Below are 22,164 nucleotides of genomic sequence, written 5' to 3'. Positions count from 1 at the left end.
TTAGGCCCCTAGCTCAAGGCTCATTAAAGGAAGTAAAGGTTCAACTGAAAGTGGTAGGCTGGAGAAGGGGTAGAGACCAGCTTAGTCCAAAGCAAATGAATCACCAAACCCAGGCTCCTGGCTTTTCTCCAGCAGTCCTTAATATCAGCATTATTGACCATGTATTTACTATCTATCTATCTATCTATCTATCTATCTATCTATCTATCTATCTATCTATCTACTTATTGTACAAGTGCTCTGGGTGCATGCATACCTGCAAGCCAGGAGAGAACATTAGATCCCTTTACAGATGGTTGTGAGCTGCCATGTGGTTGCTGGAATTGAACTAAAGACCTCTGGAACAGCCAGTGAGTGCTCTTAACCGAGGAACCATCTCACCAGCCCCAGAGTTATTAATTTTAATTGCCATCGATTGAAATTCCATGATAGTTAGGTACAAGGGTATTCTCAGTGACAATCACCTATTCCCAGATGTGACCATGGCTACTTCTCAGGCTCACAGAGGTCATTTGACTAAATTCCTACTAAAAGTGCTAAGATTTCTCCAGACATTCATTTATTTATTGAGAGACAGGGTGTCAGGTTGGGACTGTGGCTGAGTTTGAACTCCTGATCTTCCAGTCCAGAATCCAAATGATGGGATTGTACATGTATAGTTGCCATACGTGCAGAATTGCCTGAGATCTTGAGGTAGAGTTGGTAGACAAATGCAATTTTATCACTTGCTCCTTGGTTTGTTTAGGTGCTGGGTAGATACCTCAGTTGGAAAAGCGCTTGTGAAGCTGTCACAATGACCAGAGAGCTGGGAAAGAGGAAACAAGAAGACTCCTGGGGTTCCATGGCCAGTTAGGCTAGCTCAGTGGGTGAGCTCCAAGTTCAGTGAGAGATCCTATCTCAAAAAATAAGGTTGTGAGCTGGGGATTTAGCTCAGTGGTAGACAGTGGTAGAGCGCTTACCTAGGAAGCGCAAGGCCCTGGGTTCGGTCCCCAGCTCCGGAAAAAAAAAAAAAAAAAAAAAAAAAACCAAAAAAAAAATAAGGTTGTGTCACATAGCTTTAATTCCAGAACTCAAGGGCAGAGCCAGGTGGATCTCTGAGTTCAAGGCCAGCCAAGTCTACAGAGAAAAACCCAACGCTGACCTCTGGCTTCTACCCACCGCACATGCACATGCACACGCACGCACGCATGCACGCACGCACGCAAACATAAAATTTTTTTGTTTTGTCTTATTTCAACCTAACCATTAATTCCATATTTTTATTTGCAATCGGCAACATCGAAGCAGGTTCTTCCCAGTTATGTCCTGTGGCTTTATTGGCTTCTTCCTTTCTTATTATCTTCCAGTTTTTTTTTTTTTTTTTTTTACAAAACTTCCAGTGTTTTTATAAACAAAAAGTTCAGAGTCCAGGCCATCCTGGGTTCCTTGAGGTCAGAGGGCGACAGGACCAGCCTCCTGCCCCTTATCAGCATGTCAGCCAAATTGCCCTCACGAGAAACTTCCGCCCGATGCAGACATGGCCGCCATTAGCCACGCAGGATTGGCTCCAGTCGGAAACCCGACCGCCCCCCTGGCAACAGAAGCGGCTTCCATTGGGCAGTTGAAGAAGATGGCGGCGGCTGACCGCGTGAGAGGCCAGTGCTTGAGGGCCGAGCCACAGCCTTTGCCTGCCTTAGGGGCTCGGTGGATTGGTGGAGAGCCGTGGTGTCGTCACGTGGTCGGGGCGCGTTTGTTTGCGGAAGTTAGGAGTGCTGAGAAGTGCTGAGTAAGCTGAGGTGAGTGACGGCGCGGGGGGGCGGGGCCTTACGGCCTTTGCCAAACCTTCCGGGTACCCCTGTCTTGGATGTCGTCACCTGGACCCTGCTTAGGACCGCCCTCGTGTCCGCGACTCTGAGGCATGTCCTCCGTTGACTCTTATCTGGCCTCCTTGAGTGTTCTGTCCTTTGATCCCCTGGCGTCCCCAACTCCCATCCGGTGACCGGATTCTTCTCCGTTGCCGCCCTCAGTTTCCCTAACTTCCTAAATCAACCCATCCCCCAATCATTGCCCGACTTTCACCCTGGACGGTCCACTGTCCCCAGCTCCTCCCTCTGCGCTTCTGAGTGGCCCTGATTTTCTGCCTCATTGCCCGATTTCCCCCCCAACACCACCTGTTTCCTGCGTCCCTCCCTTTATGCCCACCCCCCAACCCCCATTTCTAACTCTCTGCTTATCTTGTGCCTCCGCGTTTCTTCTGCTCCCACGTGTTTTCTAGCGTCCAGTCCTGGGTTCACCTCTAGCTCCCACAGATGACCTGGAAGCTGGTGGCAGGGAGCCTGTGACCCAGGTGACTATGTGACTGGGGATTGGGTGTGAGTGCGACAGGGAGGGCACAAGGGTTTATGAATCTGTGCCTGTAATTGTAATGGGCTATTCACATGATCCCAAACAAATACCAATCCTTCCTCTAAAGTTCGTTTCCTCACCTGCCCTCTTGCCAGCCGGACAGGATTGGGCTGGTTTGGTTTGGCGTCGTTGAAGCTCCACCCTTGGGCCAGTGCAGTGTTTTGTTCTGGACTCAGCCTTCCTGGTTCTGGAGCTTGGAGGCCATGCTCCCTTCAGGTCTGTTTTCTCACTGTGCCAGATAGGACCATATTTTGTGCACACCTAATGGCTGCCTTGAGGCTCAGTATGTGAATGAGAAGATGAAGACAAAGCTTGGTGACCAGTGTGGCCTTGTACAAGCTCCCAGTTTTGCCAGGTCATTATTATCCTGTGTCATAGGCAGAATGGAAAGGGCTGGAAGCTGGGGGTAGGGAGAGAGCGAGAAAGGTGGAAGAGCAGTCCCCTTTGTTCATGTTTTCAGTGTTTATTAATCACCCTGACAACCAGACCCTTTTATTTCTGTTACCTTTACTCTCCACTCATTTTCCACTGAGCAAATATTGATGTAGCTAGGGCCTACCTATCATTCCCACTTAGCACGGGAGGCCAGTGACCTCCCTTGCCAGGGGCATGCTAATAAGTTTGAGGATAGATTTTCAGTGTAGACGGCCCCCAATTTATTTTTCTAGAAAAGATTATTTTTATTTTATACATATGAATGTTTTTCTCGGATCTATGTACACTCCAGGCATCTCTAGTGTGTATGTGTGTTGGGGGGTAGAGTGGTGTGGGTTCACGCAGACCTGGAGTTAAAAAGGGTGTGGGGTTGTTGTGTAGGTACTGGAAATTGAACCCTGGTCCTCTTCAAGAACATCAACTGCTCTTAACTTCTAGCCGTCTCTCCAGTTCTGAGGGCAGTGGCAGTGCTCAGTGATCGGCCCCTAGATAGCTATGCCAAGGGAAAATGCCAGGCACCGTTCATTGTGCCGTTTTGCTGAATTCCATTGGTCATACGGCAGATGCTTTCCCTAGCTTTCTTCCTATGCCCCGTCAGAAGTCAGGGGATCTGTGCCCTACAGTGACACCAGTCATGAGACATTTAAGGGCTCCTCCTGTTGGCTCGGTGCCTAGGGCATTTCCCCTCCCTAGGGGTTACTTGTCTTGTTAAATGTGAGTTTGGTGGCTTAAGAGGGCTTTCGTGTCCACCCAGTAGAGAGTAATCACTAAGGTTCTGTGGAAGGAGTTGCCTGAACACTGCATTTGCATGTGTGTGTGTGTACAGGAGTAAGTGTGGTGGGTGGAGGCATGCACCCCTGAGCAGCCGGAACAGGTATAAAAGCTGCAGGAAGTCCAGAGTGACAGCAGGGCCTTGTACTTGGGTTGGACCTCAGGTCCTCAGCCTGCAGCCATGAGGGTGGGGTGGGGTGAGGTGGATGGTGATAGGTATCAGCTGCTCAGGAGGGTGACGTCCCCGTAATGTGATCTAATCCTGAGACAGGCCATAGGAATCAGCGGGCAGTTCTGTGTTTTTGGGCATGCTTCTGGATCTACAGCCATCACCTGAGATCGGCTCAGATGTTCTGGCCTGTTTCTCCTTCCTCCATGGTTGTCTGTGTCAGGTGGATTCGGCTCTATCACTAAAAAAATGATAAAAAGGAGTTTGTATATTGGTGCCATGCGGTGAAGCTGATTTTCCCAGGAGGAACCAACCAGCCCAGCACCCACTGGCACTCCCCAAACCCAGCATGCTGGAGGAGGGGTGTCCTGGTGGGGGAGCAGCTGGTCCTCGGATTGAAAGCCGGTAGGCTGGGCTCACCCGCCTTGCTTTGTGGAGTGAGAGCCTGATGTTCAGGAGAGGGGATTCCCTGTCCACTTGCTTCAGGGACGCCGGCTGGCGGCTCACAGACGTTCACTGACCTGTCCCAATCCGTCCATTGATTTGTTCACGTACATCAAACAGCTGCTGGAAATGGATACCATGCTCTCTGAGGAATCAGAGCAGTGTCATGGTCCTTTGTGAGGGACCCCATGGAGTATGGTTGCCAAGGAGAAAGGCTGAGGGAAAACAAAAGCTTTCTGGAGGAAGTGACCCCCAAATTGGCTCTTGAGAGACCAGAAAGGTTTATTTGAATGCACGCCCCTTGTCTATCATGAAAGAGATGTTAAGTGGGGGTAGGAGTGATGCTGCAGGCCAGGGAGTGAAGGTGCAGGAGCCCCTAGGGACACTGAGGCACATATGTCGCCTGTCTGGGAGGTATTGTTGGGACTGGATGACAAGAGTGGGGTCAGGGGCCTGAGTGGGTCAGGGTCAGTGGAGTGCAGGCTGGACCTCTTCTGGGAGTTCTGACATGTGCTCTAGAGTTTGGGCTTTCTGAAGTATTGGAGATCCACAGGGCATACAGACTCAGCAGGGAGGTACTGTCGTTCTATAGGGAGATATTGTCAATCATTTTGTAGTCTGTGTGCTAGACAGGCACAGAGGAGCCATGTGTAGCTCCTCTGGTAGTAGACCAGGACCTAGACTCATACACCTCCATTAAGAAATGTGTTGAGTGCCAGCTTGTAGGGAGGGGCCTGTCCAGTGCTTACTTTGCCTTTAGAGTGATAGTGGACTGAAGAATGGGGGACAGAGGGCTCTCCTAAGCAGGGAAGGCATTCTGGGTCCCATAGGATGGACCAGATGGATCATGGCTCCCACCAAGCAGCTTCTACCTGAAACTATCCAAAAGTGAGGAGGGAAGGCAGCCTGGCAGCCTTGCCAGAGAGTGACCCAAGGAGTGAGAGGAGTAACCCCTGAGACCTGCCCGAGGCCCTTCAGGCTGACATGGATGCAGAGCTCCCTCAGCCAGTCCAGATGACAGTGATTGCCTATGGTGGCCATGCATGCCTCTGTCCTTCCAGCTGGGACCTCTGCTGTGTGTGCCAGGAGGGCCTCTCCATCCCCCTCGGCTGCCTCTGTCTTTCTTGAGAGTGTCCTGCCCTCCAATATCCTTCCCCAGGGACTGTATACTCTGAGCAGAGCCCAGCCCTGGCCCTCAAGGACCTAAGTAGCCCTTCCCGGGGACTCACTGCAGATCCTTCCATGGTCCCTCCCAGGTTCTTGTTTGGTTGTCTTTTTGGTGGCCAGAGTGTATTCCTGTAGTTTGTCATTTGAGGCCCTCCCTGGATGTAATCTCTCTGTCACCAATGTGAATATACTCGTCTCTGGTCTTCCTGTCTTCAGTTCTTCCAGGAGAGCCTTAGATGCCCACAGACACCATCTGTCTCTCAGAAACAAACCAAAGAGGCACACTGGGTCCCTGACAGGGAGTGGGTTACAGGGATAAGGGGAGAAGCCACAGATCTCGACCTTATGCTGAGTGAAGGGTCATCACTGGCACCGTCACCATAGATAGTTTGGGCTTGTTCCTTTTCAGTCATGGCACCTGTGGCTGGAAACAGGCGATTTGTGTCAGATGACCTCACCAAGGAGCCAGCTCTAGTTTGGAGCAGTGGTGACAGCTGACAGCAGTAGAAGACAGATGCTATAGGGACATGAAAACTGATGGCAGCTTGTTCCTAGCCCAAGTTCTGCCCTGTAGCTAGACTGGAAAGACCCAGCAGAGATGGCAGGGACAGGATGGCAAGAAATTGGCACACACAGATGCTTTGTAGCATTCCTGCCTGGCCCCACCATCCTTGTTCCAGGATGTGGCCTGTGGGTCCACAGAGTTCATTTCCCCCTTCCACGTAAAGAGAACAATGGCTGCTGTTGGTGTGTCACAGTGGGCTGGTGACTGCCTTTTCCTTAGTTACTGTATCACATCCTGTATCACTCTAGCCCCAGGAGGCTGGATAGAAGCCAGGCCGTTCAACGATGGGACAGTCTCTACCAGAGGGTGCTGGGGTGAGGACCTTCCTCTAAGGGAGGTTGCTGGTCCCACTGACAAGTGGGTCTAAACCAGTGAGGCTCTTGGTGCACCCTCCTCCATTCCCCAGAGCACTTCTCTGCATCTGGCCTGGCCTCTGGCAAATCTGCATAAAACTGCACTGCCCAGGGCTCAGCCTACAGCTGCTTTCTATAAAACCATAGTAATTTCGTGTGCCATTTGGAAAATCAAGAAAAGCAACAGTATTACTCATGTAACTAGGACCTTCGTCTCCTCCAGATATCCTGGTATGCTTCTTTTATCTATGTCTCTTTCAGTTTTGGATTAAATTTACTTTTTTATTTGTGTTGGGAGGCGGGTGGCAGAATGCTATGGTGCGCGTGCGGAGGCCAGAGGTTCATTCCTCCTTAACATGGGTTCTAGGAATTGAACTCAGGTTTCCAGGCTTATGTGGTAACTGCCTTTTCCCTTTTGCCAGTCTTTTTTTTTTTTTTTTTTAAAGAAGATTGTGCGAAATACTTACTCAGTTAACTTTCATCACAAGAATCTTGAACTGAGGAACTGAGCCATGCTTGGCACTAGGTGAGACCTTGGGAGCCTTCTGAAGAAGCTTAGACTCTAGAGCTGCTCACCTTGGGGTGTAGCACTCATCTCTGTCAGCTGTGTGACCTTGGGAATGTCACTCTGCCTTTGTGTCCCTTAGCTTCTTCCTACTCGAAGTCACAGGGATGGCTGTGCAGAAGTGATATGAGCTTGGGAAAATCTTCCAGGATAGGGCTGAGGGAGGTGTCATGCCCAGGCTGACAGTCACTTAGAATAGTTTAGTCGGTAAAGAGTGGATCTCACAAGCAGGAGGACCTGAGTTCAATCCTCAGTGCCGATCTGTGCTTATGATTCTGGAGCTGGAGAAGTCCAGAGAACTTGCATTAGAATTACAACCTAATTAGTTAAGAGCCACTGAGGAGGCCGTATCTCAAAATCCTGGGCAATGGCAGCTGAGGTTGACCTCTGGCCTCCATGCACATGCATGCGTGCACACACACACACACACACACACACACACACACTCGCGCGCGCATCTGAACACACACATATCCCAATGGCACACACAGTACTTGCTGAGGTATGAAAGGAAAGGTTTTTGTTACATAAGACAAGTCCACTGTATTCTAGAGCTCACTGTGAGACTAGACTGGCCTCAGTCCTGTGGCCATCTGCTTTAGATTCCCGAGGGCTGGATCCTCAGTATGAGCCATCATACCCTGTGAGAATGTTGGGGGACAGTAGGACATCTCAGTGGGTAAAGGCATTTGATGCCAAGCCTGACAACTCGAGTTTGATTCTTGACACCCACATGACGGAAGAATGGAGGGGCCATGGCACTCATTCCTGCTACTGCCTCATACAGCACACACACTTCAACATTACACACTCACTTGTGTATGTTGTAGAAAATTTTAATCCCAAGCTGAGTTTCTACCCCAGATAAAAGACACACACAACCTTTATGTCTACAATAAGCCTTAAACAGCACAAGGGCTGGGCAGATATCTACCCTCTATGCCGTTAGCATCTATTTTCCTATCCATAACCCAGTTATCAGTTACTGTGTTTCATCTGGGCTGCACCTAACTCCAGTTGGCCAGCCCTCAGGGCTACATTCCCCCCCCCCCCAAGGTCCCCATCCCCTTGGTCCCCGTCCCCCCCCCTCCCCGGAGCTGAGGAGCGAACCCAGGGTCTTGCACTTGCTAGGCAAGCGCTCTACCACTGAGCTAAATCCCCAACCCTCAGGGCTACATTTTTATGGCTCACATAACCCACGGAGGCTTCTTTTCTTCCTCCACCTTCTTCCTCCAGGTTCTCTGACCCCTAGCCAGGGGAATCCTAAACCCCACCTATGTCTCTTCTGCCTAGCTATTGGCTGTTGGCATCTCTGTCTACCAATCAGAAATAGCTTGGGGGCAGGGTCACAGGTCTATGCCCAGACTCCAGGACAGCACTTAGCATTACAGTAGACAGCAAGACCAAACCTCAACAGGTGTGTGTGTGTGTGTGTGTGTGTGTGTGTGTGTGTGTGTGTGTGTGTACACACTCGTGCACGCGCACACATGAGCGCTTGTCTGTCTGGGGAGGAGGGGCAGGACCCTCTTCTATATTTTCAGCCAAAAATCCTGACTGAGGCTGGCCATATAGCCTGGTAGAGTATTTGTTTTGTGTTTGTGAGGTCATGGGATAGATCCCCAAAGATATCCAAAGCCAATTAACTCTGTAATGAGTGTGTATGATTTATATTACATTTTACCATTGTCAGTGCATGTGTGTGTGCTGTGTGCGTTATGGAACATGTGTGGAGGCCAGAAGACAACATAAGTCATCTCTCTCCTACCTCCTGTGAGTCTCAAGGATCACTTAAGGTTGTCAGGCATGGCTGCAAGCACTTTAATGTGCCAAGCTACCTTGCTACCTGGTGGTCTTATTTTTGATCATAACCTTGTATTGTCTGTTTAGATGGATTCACCCTCTGGATCTGCTATTTTGTGGTCTTTGGGTTTTGTTGTTGTTGTGTTTTGAGACAGGGTCTCTCTTTGTAGCCCTGGCTATCGTGAAACTCACTATGTAGACCAGGCTGGCTATTCTTGAACTCACAGAGATCCACCTGTCTGTCTCCTGAGTGCTGGAGTTAAAGGCTTGCACCACCATGCCCAGCTGTGACTTTTTTTTTTTCTTTTTTCTTTTTTTTTCGGAGCTGGGGATCGAACCCAGGGCCTTGTGCTTGCTAGGCAAGTGCTCTACCACTGAGCTAAATCCCCAACCCGTGACTTTTGTTCTACACTGTTCTATTTCTGACACAGTAGCAACTGTTTTTTGTTTGTTTGTTTGTTTGTTTGTTTGTTTGAATTCAGTCCCACCTATAAGAATGTGTAATTTTTTTCTTATCATCTTATCAAGCCCCATGTCTCACCATTTTTAAGATTCATTTATTTGTCTTTTCTGTATATGGGTATTTTGCCTGCATGTGTGCCTGTACACCACGTGAATACCTGCTATCTGCGGAGGTCAGGAGAGGGCACCGGATCCTCTGGAACTGGAGATTCGGATGATTATGAGCTGCCGTGTGGGTTTGGGGAACTAAATCTAGGTCCTCTGGAAGGGCAGCCAATGCTCCTAACTTCTGAGCCATCTCTCCGACCCTGCCTATCTTGTCAGGACAAGGTCTCACTCAGTCAAAACTGGCCTGAACTTGCCATATAGCCTGGGCTGGCCCCCTTTATTTGCCTCTTGAGTCTGGTATTCCAGGTGTGGCTACCATACTTGGCTATGCCTGTGTTAAAGAAGACTTGACTTCCATTCTTCCCTACCATATCTCACTATTGTCAGAAAAGCAATGACTTCCAAAGCTCTAGGATGTTTCCAGAGTGATGCAACCATATTCTCTAAATCTTAGTTTTCTTATTTGTAAAAATGGGGGAAGTAGTTAAGTAAAGATAACCAACATTTAAAACAGTACTGTCTTTCAGGTACCAGGCTAGCCCCGAACTCACTTTGCAGACCAAGATGCCCTTGAACCCCACCCCTGTAGTGGTCCTGGGATTCCAGGTATCCATCTCCATGGCCTGTCAATGCAGTGCTAGGGTGTGCAAACTCTGGTCTGTGCTACACAAGCACAGTGTCAGCCCTAGATGCCATTGTTAAGTAACACAAGGGTCACCCACCATAACCATCTGATAATGAAGCAGGCTGCTAGGTGACGAACAGGCCATGTGTGTGGTGTGGACTTCCTAGGAAGAGACATGCACATCCACCCAGATGAGACCCAGCAGGCTGGTTTAAGATTCACCATGTTTTTGGGAAAGCATAATGTTTATAACTAATAAGTTAACTTATTTCTGGAATGCTCTGGGAATGCTTTCAGACTACAGCTGCTGAAACTGGAAAGGGCAACCCTGAGGTGGTGTCATGGGTGACCCCCGCTCTGTTTTTAGCTTACTCCGAAGGCCTCTTGACTTGTCTCTATTCCATCACCAAGGTTAGTCCTCTTTTCCTACCTTGGGCCAGAGCAGAACAAGACTGAGAACTAGTGTCCACGCAGGTGCCATGTCCCTTGGGGCATCCATACTCCTGGGCTCTGTCTGTGCTGTCTAACCTATCCTCCAACAGGTGACATGCTGACTCAGAGGTAGAGGGTGGCCTTTGGGGAAGGCAGTGTTCTTTCTGGAAACCCAAGAGAACACAGTTTTCTTAACTCTGGGGCTGGGGCTATAGGCTAATGAATGTGGAGTTCTGGGTTCCATCCCCAATACACATAAGCACATAGTCTACGGCTCCAGTCTAAACTGGATTTTTTCTTTTCTTTCTTTTTTTTTTTTGTTTTTTTGTTTTTTCGGAGCTGGGGACTGAACCCAGGGCCTTGTGCTTGCTAGGCAAGTGCTCTACCACTGAGCTAAATCCCCAACCCTGGGAGACAGTTTTTTTTTCTTTTCTTTTTTTTTTCTTTTTTTCGGAGCTGGGGACTGAACCCAGGGCCTTGTGCTTGCTAGGCAAGCGCTCTACCACTGAGCTAAATCCCCAGCCCTCAGGGAGACAATTTTTATAGCAGGAACTCTGACTTAATCTGTATTAAAAAAAAAAATCCTCTTTCTCGGGTGGGTGCTAAGGAGGTAGCTCAGTCATTGTGGTGTGAGGTTCTGTCCCAACATCCATGTACAGGGCTGGACACGGTGGCATGCACAGTGGATCTCAGTGCTGGGGAGGCAGACAGGGTACTGCCTGGGGGCTTGCTGGTCAGCCAGTCTCGTCTACTTGGTAAGTTCCAGGTCCCTGAGAGATCCTGTCCCATAAACAAGGTGGAGAGCACCTGAGATACCTGCAGGTGACCCTGGCTCCACAAGTACCTGTAGACATTCACATATGTCTCTATACATGCCAGTCCCCAAATGCATGCTTGGCCTGTCAGCCTACATGTTCCCTTTCATCCCGAGAACCCATTTCTGTGGCCATTTTCAGAGATCTGTTTGAAACCAATAAAAGGGTGTAGCGAGACAGTTGCTCCCTTTCCCCTCCCCCCATGGTATGGTGCATTCTGGTATGTCATAGTGAGGGGCCCTGGGCTCTTCTTGTGGAGTGGGCCTGCTCGTGGTCAGTACTGCTGTCTCCAGAATGTCAGCTCTGACTTGCATGGTGAGAAGTTGTCCACTTGGCCAGGCTTTGCTGCAAACACTACATTCATGACCACTGTCCTACTGTCAACACTAGTCCTCAGTCAGTCCTGGTCAGGGAGTGGTCCCTGGCCTGGGCCTGAGGGCTCTCGAGCTTTCCATGAGGCCTGCTATTCCACTGGGGCTGTTCTCTCCCTTGCAGGTTCTTGCTAGTCCAGAATCAGGGCACAGAGCCCGTGGTGATGACAGAGTGCCTGTGCAGGACGCCTGTGAGGTGGGTATGGGAGACTGCATCCAACTGACCAGAGGCCTCATTTCCTTCCAGAGCACAGGGGCAGGCTGGGTCGCCTACCTGTCCCACATAGGATGCAGTTCTTTGGACGCCTCGTTAACACCCTCAGTAGTGTCACCAACTTGTTCTCAAACCCATTCCGGGTAAAGGAGGTGTCCTTGGCTGACTATGCCTCAAGTGAACGTGTTCGAGAGGAAGGGCAGCTGATCCTGTTGCAGAATGCTTCCAATCGTACCTGGGACTGTGTCCTGGTCAGCCCTAGGAACCCACAGAGTGGCTTCCGGTAGGTAATGGTCAGTGGGACACGCACTGCACTCCTTGTTTCATTCCCTCCGTCCTTGGCTTCCCTGGTGTTCTGCCTGGAAGTCCTATTACTGGAGGGTGGAGCTGGGAGAAGAGCGTGGGTCATTTCCTGAGGCTTCATGCCTAGAGAGGGTAGGAAGGACGAAGGATGGGGAAGCTGAAAAGGACCCACCGGGGTGATTTCAACTGGGTGGTGTGACTGTTGTATAGGGGTCAGGGTTTGGATAGCTGGTGTGTAAGGGCTGGCACTAGGCACGATGGGGCTTCTTGGTTCTAGAAGGTCAGGGCAGAACTCCAGGGCCAGGCAGAGTGGGAGAAGGAGAGATGGCAGAAACAAGCCTTCATATTGAGGGTGTGGTGGAGCTGGGCTGACTGACGTTGAGATTTATATCCATTCTCTTTCTGCTTGTTCTTCTGTCTGACAATCCCATCATCCACCTGTTCACAGGAGCTCTGGGCCTGGGGCCAGTGGGCCCTGTGAGAGGACACTCATGGTCTGTGTCTTTAAGGAACATGCAGACATGCTAACAACATGCTGTATGCTGTACCCAGAGCTCCTTTCACCAGAGAATGACAGCAACCTCGGCCTCAGCCTCAGCCTCAGCCTGACTACCATGTTCAGTGCTTTGTGTTCCTCACACAACCTTTTCTTTTTTTCAGACATGGTCTCATTATGTACCCTGCTGTCCTGGAACTAACTCTGTAGATCACACTGGCCTCGAACTCACAGAACTGCTACCTTTGTCTCCCAAGAACCAGGATTAATACACTACCATGCCCAACACTCACATCTTGACCACACATTTCTCAGAATGCAGTCCTGTTGTCAAGCAGCACGTGACCGCATGTCACTGTTTAGTTACATATTATCTAGTTGATGGACGTGTAATCTCTCTTGTATTTGCTGTGTGCATGTATGTGTGCCTTCCTGTCTGTCCTGTCCCCAGGAGTGCTGGTGGATCAAAGGCCATGACAGCCTTGGTAGGTAATGATTGCATATGTTCCTACCAACGGTGAGTAAGAGTTCTGTTGCTGTATATCCTGACACTTTATATTGTTAGTGCAAAACGCGTGAGTCCGTCCCTGAGTGTCTCGTGGAGCACCACTATAATCTTACTGCGTGTTGACTTGGTTACAGTACAGCCCCTTTCGGCAGTGATGAGGCACTTGGGCATCTTCTTCAGTGATGTACCTGCCCATCTCTCAGGCATTTAACATAGTTACCTGTTAAAGATGTTAGTATTACTTTTATCTTTGTATGCGTATGAATATTTTGCCTGCACACAGGTCATGTGTATGCCTGATGCCTGTAGAAACTATGAATGTATATTACACACGTTCATGAGTCCAGCCCTTTCTACCTATGCTTTTGCAATTTTTGGTGGTCTTCTCTACTTTTTTTTATTTATTTAGCTTTGTTTTTCTGACACAGGGTCTCACTGTGTAGCTTTAGCTGTTCTAGAACTCACTGTATGGACCGGGCTGGTCTCAAAGTTAGAGATCCGTCTGGCTCATATCCTGAGTGCAGGGATTTAAGGTGTGTGTCACCATGCCTGGGTGTTATTTTTTAATATTCACTTGTGTGTACGCGTGCACGCATGTATGTGTGTGTGCACAAGCATGCCTGCAGAGGCCAGAAGATGGTGTCAGATTCCCCGAGAGCTGGAGTTACAGGCATTTATGATGTACCCTACATGGGTGGGTGCTGGGAACTGAACTCTGGTCTTCTTCCAGAGCACCAAGAGCTCTTAAAGGCTTTTCTCTCCATCTTCCTTGGATCGTCCTTTGTTTTTGAGTTCACTGGGCAGAAGTTTCCCTCAGATTCATGTTCTTTCTTCTCTGTCATTGTGTTACTCTTGGCTTCTGTGTGACAAGCAGCTGTCACACTGTGGTTACCCCCCACCATGTTGAGCACTTCCTTGCATCTGTGCACACATCAGTTTCTGCTCTCCTGTGCCTCACTGCCAGTTACTGTAACAAAGCACCCAGAGCTTAGTGACCTAAGACAGCACTGATTCATTTAGCCTAAAAGTCTGTGAGCTGAGCAGAGCTCAGCGTCAAGGGCTCACTTCTCTGTGGGGCACCTGCTGGCCTGACTGGACTGCACTTCTCTCTTCGGAAGTCTCTTAGCCTGGCCACTTGGTGCTAGCGCTTGGCTGTGAGTTCATCAAGGGCCCAGAGTCCTCAACCATGGCTCCAGCTCCCAGTGGCATGCTAGCCAGGTCCTGAGAGAAATGTAGAATCTTCCAGTGTCTTCAGGCCTCTGTGAAGACAGTGGGACAGCTCTGCGTCTGCTTGTTGTAATGATAAAGCATGTAGACAGTCAGGTCACAGAGCAGAGCAAGCTGATCCTGGTGGCTTGGGACCCTGCTTTATAGTCTACACCTGATAGTAGGTGTGGATTGGGACTTTGTTTTTTTAAGGTTTATTTATGGGCCAGTGAGATGACTCAGTAGGCAAAGGCCCTTTCCACCAAGCCTGACAATGTGAGTTCAATCCCTGCTATCCACATTTGCACATGTACACTTACAAATAAATAAAATAAGAAAATGTTTTTCCAAAAAAGATTTGTGTGTGCATAGGAAGACAATTTTCTGGAATCACTTCCTTCCTTCAACTGTGTGAGTTCTGGGGATCAAACTCGGATCCTCAGCCTTGGCAGCAAGCACCTTTACCCACTGAGCCATCTTGCCTGCCTTATTTTTACTTTACCTTATTTTCTGAGGCAGACTCTCAGACTGTTGCCGTGAACCTTACTATGAGGTCTGTTCTGGTCTTACACTCACAGCAATCCCCTGCATCGGCCTTCAGAATGCTGGGATTATTGGCATGTGCCATCACACCCAGCTTTGGCACTTAAGTTTTTGGGGGTTTTATAGGGAGATAGACCCAGAGGAGGCCCAGGAGAACTTTTTTGAAAACTCATTTTGGAAAGTTTGTAGACATTAACCTTTCTTTTTTTTTTTTTTTTTTTTTTTGGTTCTTTTTTTCGGAGCTGGGGACCGAACCCAGGGCCTTGCGCTTCCTAGGCAAGTGCTCTACCACTGAGCTAAATCCCCAACCCCAAAACATTAGGGCTTTTTTTTTTTTTTGGTTCTTTTTTTCGGAGCTGGGGACCGAACCCAGGGCCTTGCGCTTCCTAGGTAAGCGCTCTACCACTGAGCTAAATCCCCAGCCCCGACATTAACCTTTCAAAGAAGACATCCATCTAGTTTTTTCCTATCTGCATCTGGTGCCCTCCTGATGGTTTATGCTTCTTCCTCGCCTTCCTGTATTTCCCCTTTTTAATTGTCTCTGCACACTTGATTCTGCCTATTTCCTGCAAACTTCTCTTCCCGTTTGCTAGTTTTCTCTTCAACACTGTCTGGTCTATAGACTATAGAGCCTTGACTTGAGCTTTTTAAAGACGGTGTCTCATGTACCCCAGGCTGGCCTCATGCTTGTCTTGTAGCTTACGATGACACTGAACTTTGTACCCTCTTCCATGACAGATGCCATTCTAAATAGAACACATAAGGGAGTAGCCAAACGTGAGCGCCCAGCTCACTCCTGCTTTCGTGCTGTGCCGTGTGGTGCCGCACCAGCAGCATCTGATGGACAGGAGGAGAAAAAGCCAAACGTACCAGGGCTGAGGCCCAGTTTTCCTCTCCCCATGCTCTGTGCTGCTGCTGGTGTCTTCATAGCATTTATTGCCTCCTACTCTTCTAAGGACTCCCTGTCGCTGCCCTCCCCATAGGAACAGACACTCTGAAGAGCAGGGCGTCCACACTGGGTTTGTTCCTCCAGTTGCTCTGGTGAAAACCTTGTCCGGCATGGACAGGCTGGCTGCAGCGGACCAGCCTTCTCTCAGCCCTGTCTGGACCAGGGGCAGCAGCTTCTGCACCTCTATAGGTGCGCAACAAAGCCCAGATGGTTGAGAGTCATGATGAGGACTGCAGGCCACAGTGTGTGTCTGGCTTCGTGAATTCCTACCACCCCTTAGTGCCCTCAGTCTTTGTCTCAAGTTTCACAGGAGGCTCAGAGATGGGGAGAGGCTTACCAAAGTCACACAGCAGTTTCTTAGCAACTGGACTCCAACCCAACTCTTTTGAGATAAACAGACTTTGTTTTCTGACTAGGAGAAGAGTGCATGTGCTCACTGAGACGTTTAGAAAGAAGAGAAGTGGATAGTATTGTTAGGTTTATTCTCCTTCTGTACAAATTTTGGTACATCCCCTCACTGCCTGTTGTGCATAGCTGAAATCACTTTGGGTTATATATTATTTATATCCTGCTTTTTCCACGTTACAAAATAAACATCTCCCTCTTTTTTAAAAATTCATTATGTTTTACTTATTTTGTATGTGCCCATGCCCTAGTGTAGAGAAGAGATCAGAGAGCACCTTGGGGAGTCAGCTCCTTTCTTCTATGTGGGTCCTTGGGATTGAACTCAGGTGGCAGCTGATACCGTTAGCCATTGGGTCATTTTGCCAGCCCGTCCCTATCCCTTTAAACTACTTTGATGGCTGTGTAATAGTCACTGCATAGATAGCTGAGCTGTAACCCACAGTATTCTATAGCTGGCCATCTGGGCTAAATACACTTATTCAATTCTGACCATATACAAAGAGCCAGAGTTTGAAAGTGAGGCTCCTGGATGTGACAATCAAATTAGGAGGGACTATGATGTGGCTTTCATGTCCATAGCTTTCATTAAATAAGATATAAAATCACCAGATGAAACATCTCAAGCACAAGTAAGTCCAAAGTGAACTCCATTTTTTTTAAAAGATTCATTTATTATATATAAGTACACTGTAGCTGTTCTCAGACACACCAGAAGAAGGCATCAGCTCTCATTACAGATGTTTGTGAGCCACCATGTGGCTGCTGGGATTTGAACTCTGGACCTCTGGAAGAGCAGTCAGTACTCTAAACCACTGAGCCATCTCTCCAGCCCCATGAGCCCCATTTTTGAGGGTGGTATTGGAACAAGGGGATCAGCCTGCAGCCTCAGGCAGAGGGTAGCCCGTTTGGGAGATGCTGTCTGGTTATGCTAGGCACTGCCTCTGAGCTGACCCAGGTTCTGTCCTCCATGACTCACCTGAGTGGCCTCTCTCCTGGTGGCAGACTCTTCCAACTGGAGTCAGAGGCAGACGCCCTGGTGAACTTCCAGCAGTATTCCTCCCAGCTGCCACCGTTCTATGAGAGCTCTGTGCAGGTCCTGCATGTGGAGGTGCTGCAGCACCTGACGGACCTCATTCGGAACCACCCCAGCTGGACAGTGACGCACCTGGCCGTGGAACTTGGCATTCGGGAGTGTTTCCATCACAGCCGCATCATCAGGTGAGCAGTCGGGTGAGTGTGCATGCTGCATGGGGGCCAGGGCCGAGGCTGCTGGGTGTGGTGCTGGCTGTCGGTCAGCCCTGTGGAGCACACATGCTGCATGCTGGACCGGAGTCCCCACACCTGGCCCTTGTTCTTCCCATGGCCTGGTGAGAAACGGAAAGCATGGCAATGGCTTAATAACCTGAGAACTGAAATCAGAAGGAAGTGCATTCTTTTAACTACTCAGTCATCTCAGAGAGAGGCTATTCAGAGGAGAGGGCTGACGAGGGGCTCAGTCATAAGCTCCTTCCCAAGCTCTGCTGTTTTTCTGGTAGCTTTTCTGAACTCTTTTATATCCATCCACCCAATGCTGTATCAGCAAATTCCCCAAAGAGGTCACCGTGGCTGTGTTTGCAAGTCACTGGCTGACTGCTCCATACTCCTCTGCTCAGTCCCTGGACTCTAGCTCACCTCGCCAAGCTGGGCATGGTGGCTCATGCCTTTAGTCCCAGCACTTGGGAGGCAGAGGTGGGCAGATCAGTGAGTCTACAGAACAAGACCTTATTTAAAAAGACAAAAACAACCTGTGAGCCAGATCTGACCAAGGTGTCCCATCTTATAATCTGAAGCACAGAAGTTCAGTGCATTGCTCACAACACTGAAGTTTCTGTCCTTTGTGCCTTTTCTCTGTGTCACGTATTGTCATCCTCTTGTCCCCTCATGCTGGCATGGCCCTAGGGTACATCTCCCCATAGGTGGTTAGAATGCCCTGCAGCCTGAATTGAATCATGCCAGAACCTGCAGACACGTACTCTGCCCCTGCACTCTGGCTTCTCTGCATCCCTGCCTTTGGTCCCCTGCCTGTCACTTACCTTTCACTGCCCCCCCACCCTTCAACAGCTGCGCCAACAGCACAGAGAATGAGGAGGGCTGTACCCCACTACATCTGGCCTGCCGCAAGGGTGACAGTGAGATTCTGGTGGAGTTGGTACAGTACTGCCACGCCCAGATGGATGTCACTGACAACAAAGGAGAGACCGCCTTCCATTATGCTGTGCAAGGGGACAATCCCCAGGTGCTACAGGTGAGTGTTGGGTGCTGGCCGGGGACTGAGCAACCAAGCACCTCCTTGTGCTGGAACCTAGACTTGGGACCTCAAGTTCATGAGTCTTTCTGGGTCTTCTCCCTCATCCATCCTCGATTCCTGAGCCTAAATTCCTTTGTCACCCCACAACTCCATCCCCCACCCTGCGACAGTTGGAGGGAGATGTGTATTTGGCTACAGAAGTTCTCCAACTCAGTGAGTTGACCTCCACAGAAATTCTAGTCAGGCATGGAGCTCAGCAGCTACCCAGAGCTAGCCCCTGGGCTGGGTGCATCAGGTCAGCCCCTGCCTGGAGGGCTTATGGTGCAGTGAGACTTGACCTAATTTGTGGGCACTCAGATTGCCCCAGCTGGTGTAGGGGTTTGTGCCAGAGGCACTCCTATAGGCTTCAGTGTTCCAAAGCCTGCTTTAATAAGGGTTCGTAAATGCTTTAACCTCCCTTCTAGCCCACCACCCACCAGAGGGACTGGAAAAGAAAGGTTATTAGGATATAGGAGAAGTGCACTTGTTTAGAAATAGTTCTTTGGACCAAGTCCAATCTGTACTGTCAGGATATCAGCTGTTCATTCAGTTCACATGAATCGCAGCGGCAGCAGTCGTGGCAGCGGCGGCAGGGACAGCAGCAGCGGCTCAGTCCACTCGCAAACACCACTCATGAATCAGCAGCAGTAGGTAGATCAGAGGGAGCCAGGAGGCTCAGCTGTGTGCTGTTCAGAAGTAGTTTGTTGGGCGATTTGAGTCTCTAGTTGTCAGGACACCAGCAGTCCAGGTCAGTAGTGTCAGGGTAGCAAACATGAGTCAGTAGCGGTGGCACGACCTAGCACAAACATTGGCACAAGTCAGCAGGAGTGACCAGGACAAGCAGGGACTCCAGGAGTTCTCTGTCGTACCTCTCTCAACTGAAGATCAGCGACGACAAAGACACACGATCAATGAAGTGTTGCAAAGCTAGCTATGCAAGCCCATGGTCACTGTCCTATTTATACTCCTCCAAACATCATGTGTCCTCCAAGGCCTTGCCTCAGAAAAACTCCATGTGTGTCTGTATGAGCTGACATATCCAGAAACTTCCACTTCACTCTGCCAGTCAGCCCAAGTCTGCAGAAGTGTCAAGAAACAGCCAGAATACCACCAGAGGTTTTGGTTCATTTTTTTCTATGAAGTCACTACAAGCGATGACCAGTAAAGAATGACAAGGTGGACCAATACCAGCCAGCACCATCCACTGTCTGTTGGGCCATACATATTCCTTCTTAACATCATGTGTCCTTTCATGCGTTTGCTTTAGCAAAACATCCTTTCACCTGCATCCCCAGCCAAACATTATTTGACATAACTGACTTTCCAAGGAAACCAGAGGTTTCCACTTCACACTCGGTACTAGGATAGAAAGCATTTTAATTTTTTCAAATGTATTCGTGTGGGGGCAGTGTTTTGTTTGCATTTATGCCTGTGCATACCATATGTGCAGTGCCCTCAGAGGCCAGAAGAGGGTGACCAATCTCCCGGGGCTGGAGTGGAGCAGCTGCTTGTAAGCCATGTGAGCGTGCTGGGATTCAAACCTCTGCCCTCTGGAAGAGCCACCAGTGCACTTCCGCACTGAGCCATCTCTCCAGCCCCAGAAGGTGTTTTTAGATTATGGTTGAGTAGATGGAGAGATGCTGTTGAAAAGCCACCGTAGAAGGGAAAGACACCCTCAGCTTGTGCTTCATTATCCAGAGTGAGATAGTTGACCTGCTCCTTCTCTCCTCTCTGCTTAGCATCAGGGTTGTCCTAGAAAACAGATCTCTGTCCAGTGCCGAGCAGTCTAGTGCTGCCTGGAGGAGGAGGGTATTCCTGACCAGTGGTCATGTATCACACCCGTCCTCTGACTATGCTGGCTTGTGCCTGCACTAAGTGGTTGTATTCTAGTCAATTCTCAGAATGCTCCCCTGGGTCAGAGCACTGCTGTCTTTTCTTCACACAAGAAACTGAGGTTCAGTAGAGGGAAGAAATGTGGCCACTGAGGGCCACCAAGCTGGGCCCGGGGTGGGCTGACCTAGGCTCCCCCATGTTGGCAGGCCCCTTCTCCACTGCTGGGTCACAGCCTTCCTCAAGTCACAGCTATACCCAGTGAGCTGTCAGTGAGCCTAAGTGAATGGACAGAAGCCTTTCAACTTCTTGCTAGTGCAGTGGCTCTCTTGGTGCCTGTGGGGGGAGTTTAGTACCTATAGGGAAGTTATATCTGTGTATAGACAAACTTCCCTCGTTACTGTTGATCTAGTGTTTGCATTACATTGGGTGTTAGAGGTCATCTAGAGATGATTGCAGCCACGGTGAGGCATGCAGAATGTCATCCCAGCTACCTAGGATGCAAGGCAGTTCACGTCCAACCTGGGAGACAGCAGGTCCCATTAACAGAGTGCATCAGAGGGTTTGTGTGGGCTCTTTGCAAAATAACCATTTCATACAAAAGACACAAGGACCTAGGGTTTGGATAGGCAGGAAGGAAAGTACAGGAACTGGACTCAGAAACTCACGTGTGCCACTGGGCCCTGTTCAGTCCTTCTATTGAAAATATAATCCCTGCATACAGAAAGATACTCTGCAGGACTGACAGTGCTCCCATTCTTTTTCTGTTGCTGCAATAAAACACTCTAACCAACAGCAACTGAGGGGAGAAAGAACTTAGACGATCTACATTTCTAGATCACAATCTGTCGTTGAGGAAAGTCAGGGCTAGAACTCACCAAGAACTGAGGTAGAAATCTTAAAGGACTGCTGCTCTCTGGCTTGCTCTTTTGCTCCTCAGGCTTGGCTTAGCTAGGTGTAAGTTCACCTACCTAGAGATGGTACCTCCCACCGTGGGCGTGGCTATCCTGCATCAATTAGTAACCAAGACAGTCCCTCACAGACATGCCCCCAGGCTAGCATGACCACACCATCCTCAGCTGAGGCTTCTCTTCCCACAGGATTCTATGCTATGTCAATTGACAGAACTAACGAGGACAGGACACTGGTGGGTAGCAAGAAACACTCCATCTAGAAAACCTAAGGCTTTTTTTGTTGTTCTTATACAGGGCCTCATGTAGCTTAGGCTGGCCTGGAATTTGCTATGTAGTCTAGACTAGCTCTGAACTCTGAACCTTCTGCCTCAGCCTCCCCAGTACCACCATTGCAGGTGTGTGCCTGGGTGAAGATCTCTCAGAAGTGTTCATTTGAGCCACAGTTAGGCCAGCTCCACACCCACACACTGACCTCACTGGTCAGGCTTTCTTACAATCTTTCTTTTGTTCCCCTATGCTCACAGGCAAGTGTTATTCCCTTTTGGCGTCCAGAGGAAGATGTCCCCTGGAGGTTAGAGAAGCGAGGCAGGTGCTTACCCGTGTTGTCCTGTCAGCTCCTAGGAAAGAATGCCTCAGCCGGCCTGAACCAGGTGAACAACCAAGGGCTGACGCCGCTGCACCTGGCCTGCCAGATGGGGAAGCAGGAGATGGTGCGTGTCCTGCTGCTCTGCAATGCCCGCTGCAACATCATGGGGCCCGGTGGCTTCCCCATCCACACAGCCATGAAGTTTTCCCAGAAGGGGTAAGCCTCACCACACATGACCCCCAGCACCCTGCAGGGCCAGGGACTAGGCCCTGGTTCCTCAAGCCTCCTCAGGTAACTGGCCAAGGGCATTGGTCTGAAGAAAGCTCCTGATACTCTTGTGATGGCTTCACACCCAAGTCCACAAACACTGTGCAAAGAACAGACCTTTAGTGTTTTGCACTAAAGCACCCACGTTTC

At 49.6% G+C, this 22,164-nt stretch overlaps 1 protein-coding gene and 1 long non-coding RNA gene across 35 annotated transcripts in view; both read left to right on the top strand.

Moving 5' to 3' along the window:
- The first annotated feature begins 537 nt into the window (after positions 1-537).
- On the top strand, positions 538-1,505 carry LOC148004879 (uncharacterized). Its single transcript, XR_015625764.1, has 2 exons — positions 538-909; positions 1,042-1,505. It is a non-coding gene; the product is annotated as an uncharacterized LOC148004879 (long non-coding RNA).
- Positions 1,506-1,598: 93 nt separating this feature from the next.
- Positions 1,599-22,164, top strand: part of Pla2g6 (phospholipase A2 group VI) — a 39,940-nt gene continuing 19,374 nt past the window's right edge. For 7 of the 34 annotated variants that reach the window (XR_015624148.1, XR_015624150.1, XM_087557654.1 and 4 more), the window contains exons 1-5: positions 1,599-1,775; positions 11,715-11,964; positions 17,094-17,309; positions 18,192-18,375; positions 21,776-21,963. Coding sequence is in view for 28 of the 34 variants with exons in the window: in XM_087557654.1 (XP_087413780.1) it covers positions 11,756-11,964; positions 17,094-17,309; positions 18,192-18,375; positions 21,776-21,963 (797 nt within the window). In the remaining 6 variants the exon portion in view is untranslated. 34 annotated transcript variants of the gene reach the window in all.

This window comes from Rattus norvegicus, chromosome 7, assembly GCF_021556685.1.
Source record: "Rattus norvegicus strain SHRSP/BbbUtx chromosome 7, alternate assembly SHRSP_T2T, whole genome shotgun sequence".
Lineage (NCBI taxonomy): Eukaryota > Metazoa > Chordata > Mammalia > Rodentia > Muridae > Rattus > Rattus norvegicus.
The sequence above is the reverse complement of the archived record's forward strand: the minus strand, read 5'-3'. Positions and strand labels throughout refer to the sequence as shown.